Source organism: Narcine bancroftii, chromosome 7, assembly GCF_036971445.1.
Source record: "Narcine bancroftii isolate sNarBan1 chromosome 7, sNarBan1.hap1, whole genome shotgun sequence".
Taxonomy (NCBI): Eukaryota; Metazoa; Chordata; class Chondrichthyes; order Torpediniformes; family Narcinidae; genus Narcine; species Narcine bancroftii.
The window spans coordinates 24,312,195-24,324,937 of record NC_091475.1 but is presented as its reverse complement, the minus strand read 5'-3'; the positions used below and the strand labels follow the sequence as shown (position 1 = coordinate 24,324,937).

The 12,743-nt window shown below is 45.4% G+C and overlaps 1 protein-coding gene across 27 annotated transcripts in view; it reads left to right on the top strand.

Annotated features, from left to right (window-relative positions):
* cadm2b (cell adhesion molecule 2b) overlaps positions 1 to 12,743 on the top strand; it is a 1,102,220-nt gene that overhangs the window by 1,068,054 nt on the left and 21,423 nt on the right. For all 27 annotated transcript variants that reach the window (XR_011341617.1, XM_069889164.1, XM_069889140.1 and 24 more), the window contains one exon: positions 1,099 to 1,189. Coding sequence is in view for 26 of the 27 variants with exons in the window: in XM_069889164.1 (XP_069745265.1) it covers positions 1,099 to 1,189 (91 nt within the window). In the remaining variant the exon portion in view is untranslated. The remainder of the gene's footprint in view (positions 1 to 1,098; positions 1,190 to 12,743) is intronic.

The window sequence follows — 12,743 nt, the reverse complement described above, 5'->3', positions numbered from 1 at the left end:
AGTGGAGAGCTCGCCATATAACACGATCTTGGGAAGGCGATGGTCCTCCATTCTGGAGACGTGACCCATCCAGCGCAGCTGGATCTTCAGCAGAGCATAGCACTCTGCTAATTACCCCTTTCTGAGAGGGGTTGGATTATAGAGCTCAGAAATGGCCTCCACACATTCAGAGAGGTATGTGGTTATACGTTTTGGCGGAGGTTCTCTGCCTTTACATTTCGACTTTTCCCTATCTGAAAGGGCCTACAGATTCACTGCTCTGGGAGAAGCAGTTGCTCCTCATCTCTGACCTAAATTTACTCCCAAACCTTGAGGTGATATTCCCTCGTTCTACTCTCATCTACCAGTTAAATCGGAGCAACTTTCCTGCCTCAATCTTATCTGTTCCTTTCATGTTTTATGTTTCTATAAGATCCCCACTCATTCTTCATAATTCCAGTGAGTACAGTCCCAGATGACTCAATCTCTCCTCACAGACTAACTCCCTCATCTCTGGAATCAACCTGGTGAACCTTCTCTGCGCCACCTCCAATGCCAGTACTGATATCTGGAATTCAAGCAACCGGCAGCCTCAAGCAACTGGCAAAAAATTTTGAGGAAAATAAATAGGTTAAAAATACAAGTTTAAAATTGCTGCGCCTCACCATTAGTTTGCCAGTAACTCTATGCAATCTCAAGCATCCGGAAAAATCACTTATCCGGCACCTTAGGTACCTAATACCAGGGTTTATTTCTGTATATCTTTTGCTGATCAGAATTTCAGAACCGGGGTCAAGGAGGAAGATATGGATGCCTTGAGGTCAGGTTGTCAGCAGGACCGGACAGAAGGCTATGGGGTCACATGAGGCAGCAGCATCAGATGGGGTAGGGGAGTCCATAGATGCTCAATGTCTCTGAGGGACTCCTTTTGCTTCTTTTCCTCATCTAGACAGGAGCTCTGGGCTAGTGGTGCCTCTGTGTGTGCCTTTAGAGGCCAAACAGACGTTAACACATTTGGTGTATGATGTACATGGCAATAAGTGGAACTTTGAACGTTGAATCACCATCACTTCATCCTGTACCGCACACATTACTTCCATCTCTCTGGATTTGTTACAGATGTACCTTCGGTGAAGATCGATTTCTCCAGGAACTTTGCACGTGAGGGAGATGAGCTGAGGCTGGAGTGTCGAGCGACTGGGAACCCAGAGTAAGTGAGCCTTCATCAGTAGTTGGAGGCAGGCTCCCAGTTCTAACCCAGTGCTGGTAATAGTTCTGCAGCCATCGCTGGTTGAGGGAAGAGGGAGACATGAGGAACTGCAGACGTGGGAATGTAGAGCAAAAAGCAAACTCTAGGAGGAATGCTGGGATGCAGAAGGATGACAAGGAACCTCATAGAGAGATAGAAAATGATGCAAGGGATAGATAGATTGAAGCAGAGAGGTTGTTTCTGCTGGCAGGTGAGGCAAGAACATGAGGACACCACCTCAAGATTCGGTGAGTAGATTTGAAATAGAAATGAAAAGGAACTGTTTCTCCCAGAGATTAGTGAATTCTTGAATTTTCAGCCCAAGGAAGTAATAGAAGCTGCCTCATTAAAATTGTAGGGGAATTAGGGTTATGGGAAACAGCAGGGTCAGTGGAGAAGTGCCAAAGACCAGATCAGCTGTGATTTCATTGAAAGGTGGAACAGGCTCAATGGGCCAAATTGCCACCTCCTGCTCTGATTTTTTTATGTTCTTGTCAACTCAGGTAGTCAGGTAGCATCTGCTTATCTGCACTTCAATACCGACTGCCTCCTCACTCCTTTCCTAAACCTGAGCAGGGTGTCGATCCAAAACGTTGGCTGGCCATCTGTTTTCACGGATACTTCCTGACCCACTGAGTCCCTCTAAGCATTTTGCTTAGAGGAGAGCTTAAATGTTGGCTGCAACAGGATTTATAAACAGAGTCGATGGCGGGGAGGGCCATATTCACAACCTTTTGCAGTTTCATGTGGTCTTGGGTGGAGCAGTTCCCATCCCACGCAGTGACACGCAATGACAGGATGCTTTCAACGGTACGACTGTAGAAGTTCTTGAGATATGCAAGTGACATGATTACTTCATTCTTTGGAGTAAGCATCTCCAATGACCTGAACTGGGACAAGCAGGTGGATAGATGGTCAAGAAAGCACTCCTATGTGACAGTGTAGATGGAGCTTCACTCTGTATCTCACCCATGCTGTCCCTGCCCTGGGAGTGTGTGGAGGGAAAATGTAGATGGAGCTTCACTTTATATTTAACTGTGCTGTCCCTGCCCTGAGAGTGTGTGATGGGATTGTGTAGAGGGAACTTCACTCTGCATCTCACCCATACTCTTGTAGTATGTGACAGGGCTGTGTTTAGGGAGCTCTCTGTTACCTGTGCTTTGTTTAATTCAGGTATATTGTGCATTAATTCTGCACAAAGGAAGTGTTCTGCTCTGCAGTACCCAAATCCCTCACTTTGATAAATGGGAAATTAATAGAAAGTACAATATTGAAGGATGGGTAACACTTTGAACTGGAGTGTTCCAGGGAGTGGCAGTGCCCATAGCTATGCACCAGAGAGCACATAACTCATCTCCTGCTGATTTTTAAATTTTATAATTTAAATTTTAAATTTATTTTAAATATAGACATATATCCTGTAACAGGCCATTTCAGCTCATGAGCTCATGCCGTCCAATTACACCCAATTAACCTACACCCCCGGTACCTTTTGATATTAGTCTGATAGACATCAAATACAAATTATGAAATCAATGTTATTTGAATCTTCTGTTTTGTGTCCTGTTTAATCAGAGCTCAGTGTTAGTTTGGTGAGGCTGTTCCTGGTGACAGAGCAGTGGCGCTCTCTCCATGAACCCCTGTCCATGCCTACGTTGTCTTGAGTTTAACGGTGATGAGGACAGAAGATATGTACATTTTTTTTTGTCTTGATATAAATAGTCCAAACAGCAATCAGTACCCGGCATACACCAAGCAAAGGCAAGTGCCAGGCATTCTGATTGGTCTGAGACACCCAGCCCAAAGGGGTGATGGGCAAGACCGGCACACTGGTTGGTGGAGTTGTGGGTGAACAGGAAGTTTGTCAGTGGAAAGTTGGGTGAAACATTGGGAGGTGGGACTTCATCTTCACAGATACAAGGTTCAGCATTTGGGAAGTGAGATCTGGGCAGTAAACATTCAGGGTTCAAGTCCTCAGTTCCCTGAAAGTGACCACATGGATGGATAGGAGTGTAGAAGGTATGTGGCATGCTTGCTTTCATCAACTGGGGCATCGAGTATAAAGGTGGGAAGGTTTACAGAATGCTCACTGAAATTTAGGAGAATGAGGGGGATCTCATTTCTACATGTAAACCTCTACCAGGACTGGACAGGTGCAATGAAGGAAGAATGTTCCAGATGTTGGGAAAGTCCAGAACAAGGCGTCACCGTCTCAGGATCAGGGACAAGATATTTAGGATTGAGGTGAAGAGAAACTTCTTCACAGAGAGTTAAAAATTTTAAATCTAAAAAATGTAGACATACAGCACGGTAACAGGCCATTTCAGTATGTTTTGAATGGAGGGAGTAAACTATAGCACCCGGGGGAAACCCCACAGACACACGAAGAATGTACAGTGCGAGATTCAGTAGTACTGTAACAAAGTTATGCTAACTGCTACACTAACCATGCCAATTGTGAACTTGTGGAACGCCCAACCATAGAGAGTTGTTGATGACAGTTTCTTTGAAAAGGGAGTTGGATGTGGCCCTTGTGACTCAAAGGATGGGGGGGGGGGATGATGGAGAGAAAGCAGGAATGGGGGGCTGAGGTCACACGATCAGCCACAGTGGTGTAGAATGGTGGTGCAGGTTTGAAGGGCTAAAAGGCCTGCTCCTCTTCTACGAGTTGGATCTTTGTTACCACCTGTCACGTCATCAGTGGTTTTGGGCAGAGAGAGTGGATCTGTTCCCCTCTCTTTGGAAACAAGGAAGGAGAGAAGGAGCAATTCAATTTCCCCCTCCCTCCAACTCCAGCTGCCGTTTCCCCACTCAGAAGGGGGAAAGTGTACCCCCTTAACCTTTTGTCAGCCAGATATTTCATCATTACAAGGTCACAAAGAGTCAATGTAGGGGGCATGGTTCAGTGAATGAGCAAGTAGACCATGGCCAGAGAGCAGGTGAAGTATTATTTGCTGGTGGAAGAGTGCAAAATTGAAACAAGTTCAACTCAAGTTCAAGCTGCAATGAGAAAGTTTGTTTTGAGAACAGTGCATCTGGTCAACCTTTGCATCGTTCAGCAGTAAAAGCCCAGTACAGAGAGCAGAGTTACAGAATGAACCGCTGGAACGGAGCAAAGGCAGCATAGTTTTACTGGTGAGAGGTGGCATGTAGTGGTTAACATGACACTGTTACAGCGCCAGCGACCAGGACCAGGGTTTGAATCTCGCGCTGTCTGCAAGGAGTTTGTACGTTCTCCCTGTGACTGTGTGGGTTTACCCCAGGGGCTCTGATTTCTCCCACCATTCAAAATGTACCCGGTGTTGTAGGTTAATTAGGTGTAAATTGGGCGGCACGGGCTTGTGGGCCAAAATGGCCTGTACTGTGCTATATGTCTAAATTTAAATTTAAATTCTAGAGTCTGATAACAGCAGGAAAGAAACTGTCTTTCAATCCGGGGAGCGAGATCTCACACTCATGAATCTTCTTCCAGACAGGAAGGAGTAAAGGAAGTGTGGCTGGGGTGCAATGAGTCTTTTAATATTTTTAATTTTTAATATTTTATAATATAGAGATACATCAAGATAACAGGCCCTTGTTGCCCACGAGCCCATGCTGCCCAAAAAACACCCGTGTGACCAATTAACCTACTAACCTTGTACATTTTGAAGGGTGAGAGGAAACTGGAGCCCCCAGGGAAAACCCACGCAGATACAGGGAGAACATCCAAACTTACAGAAAGTGCAAGATTCGAACCCCAGTTGCTGGCACTGTACTAGTGTTGCGCTGACTGCTGACAGAGGTAGTCGCGAAAGCAGATACGATCATAATGTTGATGAGGCTTGTAAGGACATGTGGTTTTGTGGGAAAAGAGGAATAAGAATTATGTGGATACAAATTTAGTTATTTTAAACAGCACCGATTCGAACCCGGGTCACTGGCCCTGCAATAGTGTTGCACTAACTGCTACACTAGCTGTGTTACTTTTCAAAGACAGCGGAAGGCATAGATGGAATCAATTGAAGGGTGAGGGATGAGCGTGATGGTGTGAGTCACATAAACAACCCTCTGCTGTGTATTGAGGTGTTGGGCAGAGCAATTCCCATCCCACGCATTGACACACCGTGACAGGATACTTTCAGTGTAGAAGTTGTTGAGGGATGCTGGTGACAAGGTGAATTTCTTCAGACTTCTGAGGGACTAGAGGCATTTCTACTACCACAGGAGAGTGATGCAGCTCCCAGTTCTCTGACACATACCCTCTCCAAACCCCATTAATGCATGTGCACTGATAGAGGGGGGAAGGGAAAAGAGAGGGAGGGGGAGAGAGAGAGAGAGAGATAATGGATGAGTACCTATTGAGTGAATACATATCTATATAACCATCTACCATATAACAAACAGCATGGAAACAGGCCATCCCTCAAGGGAAAAAGCCTATCCCCCTCATAATCTTAAATACCTCTTTCAAATCCCCCCCCCCTCAACCTTCTACACTCTAAGGAATAAAGAGCTAATTTGCTTAATTTTTCTTTGTAATCTAGATTCTGAAACCCAGTCAACATTTTCGTAAATTTTCTCTGCACTCTCTCTACCTTGTTGATATCCTTCCGAATATTCGGTGACCAGAACTGCATCACCTCCCAACTCCTGTATTCTATGTTTTGATTTATAAAGGCCAGCACACTAAAATTCTTCTTCACCACCCTATCCACATGAGATTCTACCTTCAGGGAACGATGCACCATTATTCCTAGATATTTCTGCTCCACTGGATTCCTCAATTCCCTCCCATTTACTACGTGTGTCCTGTTTTGATTATTCCTGCCATAATGAAGCACCTCACACTTATCAGCATTAAACTCCATCTTTCAGCCCACTCTTCTAAGGAGTTCAAATCCCTCTGCAAACTTTGAAAACCTTCTTCATTATCCACAATTCCACCTATTTTAGCATCATCCGCATATTTACTAATCCAATATATATTTGCTTCTTTGTACATGCACAACCCAGATTCGGACGATTCCGCCACTATTCCGCATCAGACTGCTCTTTAAGCCTCTCCACACTACTCCACTTTGCCCATGTGTTGAAGAGGGTGAATGCTGCAGATTCCTCCAGGCAATCCCTGATACATCTGATGCTGAGCATTCACCAGTCCTGACCCCAGGCAGCCCACACACACTTGCCACAAACACATCACTTACCCACAGTCCTCTCCGACAGCCTCACGGGGAGTTTCTGTGCAACGTGACGGGCTCAATCCCACACTGCCAATCTGTGTCGCTGTCTGCTCCTCTCTCACCAACCCCCCATGGACATTTCTGAGGTTCCCACCCACCCATGGGATCTTCACCCTGCACCAGACCAGCCTGAGAGATCCATCCCCACCCTGGCCTTGTGTAAGCTGGCCAGACCTCATTCAAACCAAAATCCATCCTGGTCTGACCCTCCCACTTCACCCCCCCACCCCACAATCTATCCTGACCCTCCCACCCATCTCCTCACTCCCTCCTCTACCACCTATCCTGACCCTCCCACCCATCTCCTCACCCCCAACCCTACAACCCACTCTAACCCCATCTCCTCACCCCACAACCCACTCTGACCCTCCAACCCATCTCTTCATCCCTATCCCCACAACCCAACCATCCATCTCCTCAGCCCCACCCCCACTACCCATCCTGACCCTCCCCATCCCATCCTCTCAACTCCACAACCCATCATGACCCTCTCCATCTCCTCACCCCAACCCCCACAACCCACTCTGACCCTCAACTTCTCACCTCCACCCTGACCTATCCTTATCCACCCGACATCTCTTCACCCCACCCTCATCACCCCCACCCCCCCACATCCCACCTTGAACTCACCCCATTTCCTTTTTTTAATGTTGATTCAAACAAAAAACAATGTCTAAACACACTGCTGTATTTATATTGTTGGAAATTCATGAGAAGTGATAAATCAAAACCGCCCCTTTGTTTCACACGATTTACACTTTCAAATTAAAATCCTGTTGTTACTGTCATGGATGCACTCGATCCCCTGAGGGGCCCACCATTCCTGGAACTTGGCCAGGTGCTCTTGCTCCAACACCTCACGGGCTCAGATGTAACCCCGAAAGAGGGGCAGGCTGTCAGCTCGCCCCACACCCTCAACTGCCCGCTGCCTCAACCCTTGAATAGCCAGTTTTCCCAGGCCCAGCAAGAACCCCACACCTCCCCGAACCCACACGACCCCATCTCCTCATCCTGCCTGTTCAAGGGAAGGGTCAAACATGCAGGGAATCTTGGGTGATGAGGGAATTTCAGGCTCTGGTCCAAGAGTAAGAGGGAGGAAAGTACAAGCCACTGGGATCGTGTGAACCTGGAGGAATTTCAGCAGGCTGAGGAGCGTTATAAAAGGAAATCAGAAGGACCCAAATGAAGACAGGAGTAGCTCTGGCAGATAAACATCAAGGATAATCCCAAGAGATTTTATATAAGGAAAAGGATGACAAGAATGAGAAAATGGGCACCTCAGGAATCCATGGGTGTGGAGCGGGCTGCCGGAGGAGGGGTACTATTGCAACATTTAAGAGAAGATTGGATCAATACACAGATAGGATGGGTTAGAACAGTGGTTCTCAACCTTTTTTTATCCATTCACATTCTACCTTAAGTAATCCCTGACTAACCACAGAGCAGCTATGGCATACTATGCTGTGATAAACTTGCAAATTGAAAAAGGAAATAATTTAAATTAGCAGCTGTGTGTGAGGTAAATTGATTCGCGAGACCAGCTGCAGCAGCAGGGTCTGAACTGGTGTAAATTGATTTCCAGGCTGGATACGAGTCCTTGTGAAGTCAGGTATATTTCCACAGGGTCCAGCCTACGTGTCCTGACTCAGCATCCCATAAGTGGGAGGGCAAAGCCAAGGGCAGTGCTGCTAACTCAGGCCCTCCAACTAACATGGACACGGCTGCAAACACACAACACGTCAGGCAGCAGAGAGGGAGACAAGAGTCAATGACTTTTTATCAGAGCAGCCAAGTAAAACTGAGCTTGCAGAGCCATGAGAATGGGGATGAGAGGTCCAGAAGATATAGGAATGGAATTTTGCCATTCAACCCATCGAGACCACCCTGCCATTCTATCATGGCTGATTTACTATACTCTTCAATCCCATTCTCCTGCCTTCTCCCAATAACCCTTGATTCCCTTTTTGATTAAGAACCTATCCATCTCCGCCTAGAATATCCCCAATGACCTGGCCTCCACAGCTATCCGAAGCAATGAAATCCAGATTCACCACCCTCTGGAGAAAGAAATTCCTCCTCGTCTCTTCTTTTTTAAAATTTTTAAAAATTTTTCACAAAATACATAAAAACATTTCCCTCTTAAATATACACAGTGGCATTTTCTCCCCTTCCCCCCCCCAACCTTCCCTCCCCCCCTTCCCACCCCCCTCTAAACCCATTAAACGTTCAACATATACAATACAATAAACCCATTAAACAATATAATCACACAATGAAAATAAACAAGAAAATTGTGTCATCTACTTTTACACACTGGGTCAAATCATTTTCTCTTCTTATCATTTTAGGGGGTGGAGGTCTGAGGCAAGCCCTCTCTGTTATGTTCCATGTACAGTTCCCAAATTTGTTCAAATAATGTGACTTTATTTTTTAAATTATATGTTATTTTTTCCAATAGAATACATTTATTCATTTCAATGTACCATTGCTGTATTCTCAGGCTCTCTTCTGATTTCCAAGTTGACATTACACATTTTTTTATTACAGCTAAGGCTATCATAATAAATGGAGAAGAGAGCCCATTCTCATCTCTTTTCTTAAGGGACTTTTTTTGTATTCTGAGGCTATGTCATTTCAGTATTCAATAGGTCTCAATGAGATCCCCCCCCCCCCTCATTCTTCTGAACCCCTGTCCCAGAGCCTTCAAATGCTCCTCATATGAAAACCCTTTCATTCCAGGGATCACTCCAGTGAACCTCCTTTGGACCCTCTCCAATGCTAGAATATCTTTCCTTCGACATGGAGCTCAAAATTGCTCACAATACTCCAAAATGCAGTCTGATCAATGTCTTATAAACCCTTAACATCACACCCCTGCTTTTGTATTCTATCTCTCTCTAAAGGGATAAGGTGATGCAGGGGAAGACTGATGACTGGTGGTGGGGGGAAGCTGGTCAATAACAAAGGGTCCACAGACAGAGATGAGGGGTGTTCAGGAGGAGAGAGACAATATCTGAAACACCAAAGGGCAAAGTTTCCTGAAAGTGAATCGGAATCAGGCTTATTGTCACGAGTATGTGTCATGAAATTTGTTATTTTGCAGGAACAATTTTGTGCATTTCAGGTGCAAAATTACTATTAATAACAATTCCTTAAATACAAGATTAAGAAAAATAATTAGTGTGAAAATATGGAAACAGTGAGGTCGTGTCTGCGGTTCATTGTCCATTCAGAAATCTGATGGCAGAGGGGAAGAAGCTGTTTTTGTGCCGCTGGTTGTTTGTCTTCAGGCTCCTGTACCTGCTTCCCAATTGTAGCAGAGTGAAGAGGGCATGGCCTGGGTGGTGAGTGTCCTTGAGGATAGAGGATGCTTTCTTGAGACACCACTTCTTAAAGACATCCTTATGAAGTGATGCCTACAATAGCATTGGCCAAGTTCACAACTTTCTAGCCTCGATCTGTCTTGTGCATTGGCACTTCCGTACCAGAGGGTGATGCAACCAGTCAGAATTCTCTCTACATCTGTACAAATTTGCAAGTCTTTGGTGACATACCAAATCTCCTCAAACTCCTAATGAAGTATAAACGATGGCAAGCCTTCTTCATGATTGTATCAACATAAAGGCCCCAGGATAGATCTAGAAATACGTTGACACCCAGGAATTTGAAGTTCTTAACCCTTTCCACTGCTGACCACTCGACGAGGACGGGGTCATGTTCTTCTGGTTTCCCCCTCCTGAAATCCACAATCAGTTCCTTAGTTTTGCTAACATTGAATGCAAAGTTGTTGTGACAGCACTCAATGAGCTGATCTGTCTCCCTCATGTACGCTTCCTTGTTGCCATCTGTGATTCTGTCAACGACCGTACTGTCATCAGCAAATTTGTAGATGGCATTTGAAATGTGCCTGGCCACATAGTTATGGGTGTAGAGAGAGTGGAGCAGTGGGCTAAGCACGCATCCTTGATGTGCACTTATGTTGATAGTGAGGAGAAGATGTTGCTACCAATCTGCATTGACTGGTCTTCCAATGAGGAAATCAGGGATCCATAGAAGATTACAGAACAGAACCAGGCTCCTTCGGCCCTTCTAGTCTGTACCAAACCATTTTTTTTCACCTAGTCTCACTGACCTGCACTTAGCCCATAGCCCTCCATTCCTATCCCATCCATGTACCAGTCCAAATTCTTCTTAAATATTAAAATTGAGCCCACATTCACCACTTCAGCTGGCAGCTCGTTCCATTCTCCCACTATTCTCTGTGTGAAGAAGCTCCCCCTAATGTTCTCCCTAAGCTTTTCCCCTTTCATCTTTAATCCATGTCGTCTGGTTTGTATCTCACTGATCCTCAATGGTAAAAGCCTATCTACATTTACTCTGTCTCTCCCCCTCATAATTTTAAATACCTCCATCAAATCTTCCCTCATTCTTCTGTGCTCCAGGGAATAAAGTCCTAACCTATTTAACCTTTCCCTGTAACTCAGTTCCTGAAGTCCAGGCAACATCCTAATAAATCTTCTCTGTACTCTTTCTATCTTATTGATATCTTTCCTGTAGTTACTGAACACAATACTCCAAATTTGGCCTCACCAATGTCTTGTTCAACTTTACCATAACATCCCAGCTCCTGTAATCAATACTTTAATTTTTGAAGGCCAATATGCCAAAAGATCTCTTTGCAACCCTATCCACCTGTGACACTACTTTCAGGGAATTATGTATCTGTATTCCCAGATCCCTCTGTTTTACTGCACTCCTCAGTGTCCTACCATTTACAGAGTATGTCCTTTCTTGGGTTGTCCTTCTAAAATACAGCACCTCACCCTTGTCTGCATTAAATTCCATCTGCCACTTTTTCAGCTGGTCTAGATCCCTCTGCAAGCTTTGAAAACTTACTTCACTGTCCAAAATGCCTTCAATATTAGTGTCATCTGCAAACTTGCTGATCCAATTTACCACATTATCATCCAGTTGCAGAAGGACGTACAGAGGCTCAGGCTTTGAAGCTTGCTGACCAGTACTGAGGAGGAGATGGTGTTGAATGCTGAGCAGCAGTTGATGAAAATCAGCCTGATGTCCATTGCTGTTGTAGATGATCCAGGGCTGAGTGGAAAGCCAGTGAGATTGCATCTGCTGTGGAGTGATTGTGGTGAATTGCAGTGGTAGGGGAATTGAATCAGGGGGTGGGGGACTTCTGGCTGCAGAAGTGAGAGATTGAAAATTAAAGTGACAACACAGGTGGAGAGGGTGGTGCAGACAGCGAGGTCATGTGACTTCACTAACTACTGGGCAGCCCACACGTGGGGTATTGTGTGCAGTCCTGGTCACCACTCTGTGCACCTCTCTTTAGTCCCCATGTTCACTGAACAAATTAGCCATTTGTGTATTTAAGGCAGAGATTGATAGGTTCTTGATTAACCAGGGCATCAAGAGTTATGGGGAGATGGCCAGGCAGTGGGTCTGAGTGGGTAAATGGATCAGGTCATGATTAAATGGCGGGGCAGACTCAATGGGCTGAATGGCCTATTTCTGCTACTATATTTTATGCTCTGATCATTGAGAGCCCCTTGACATGCTGCCTTCTTCCCATCAATGTGTCACTCACACATTCCGATGGAACCCTACGCCAAATCCCCCACTCCCCACGATGCCCAAAGATGTTCATACTTGAGGACAGGGGGATTGAGAAGCCTCTGGGCTGGAAGACAGCGATGATCAGACCAAGGTGTTCCACAGCATTGAGGGCAATGCCTCCCTCTGCTGGGGCAAGATAGAGCTGTCACCATTCACTGGCTGACAGATATGGTTTCACTGGAGAGAGAGCAGGCGAGATTCACCCAATTCAAGTTCAATTTTGTGAACAAATGAACCAAGATGCAGTGATCGAAGATCTTTGGCCAGCAGACCAGCGAGACATCTCAGTCTTAGTATAACAGTAAGAACACAGAGTTACAGAGAGAGATGTTGGGACAGGAGCAAAGGCAGTGTAGTTTGGTGTGAGGATCATTCAGGAGTCTAATAACAACAGGAAAGAAATTGTCCTTGAACTTGGCAGTGCATGATCTCACACTTGTGAATTTTCTTCCTGATGGGGTGGGATGATGAAAGTGTGGCCAGGGTGGGATGAGTTTTTTTTTAAGGCAGCAGGAATTATAGATGGGATCAATGGAGAGGAGGGGTGTGTCATGGCCTGAGCTAAGATATTACTGGTGAAGAAACATCAATGGGGGAGGGGGTAGTGTCACACTGAGGGAGAAGTCGTGGTCTGAACAGTTAGGAAAATGATGAAAGAT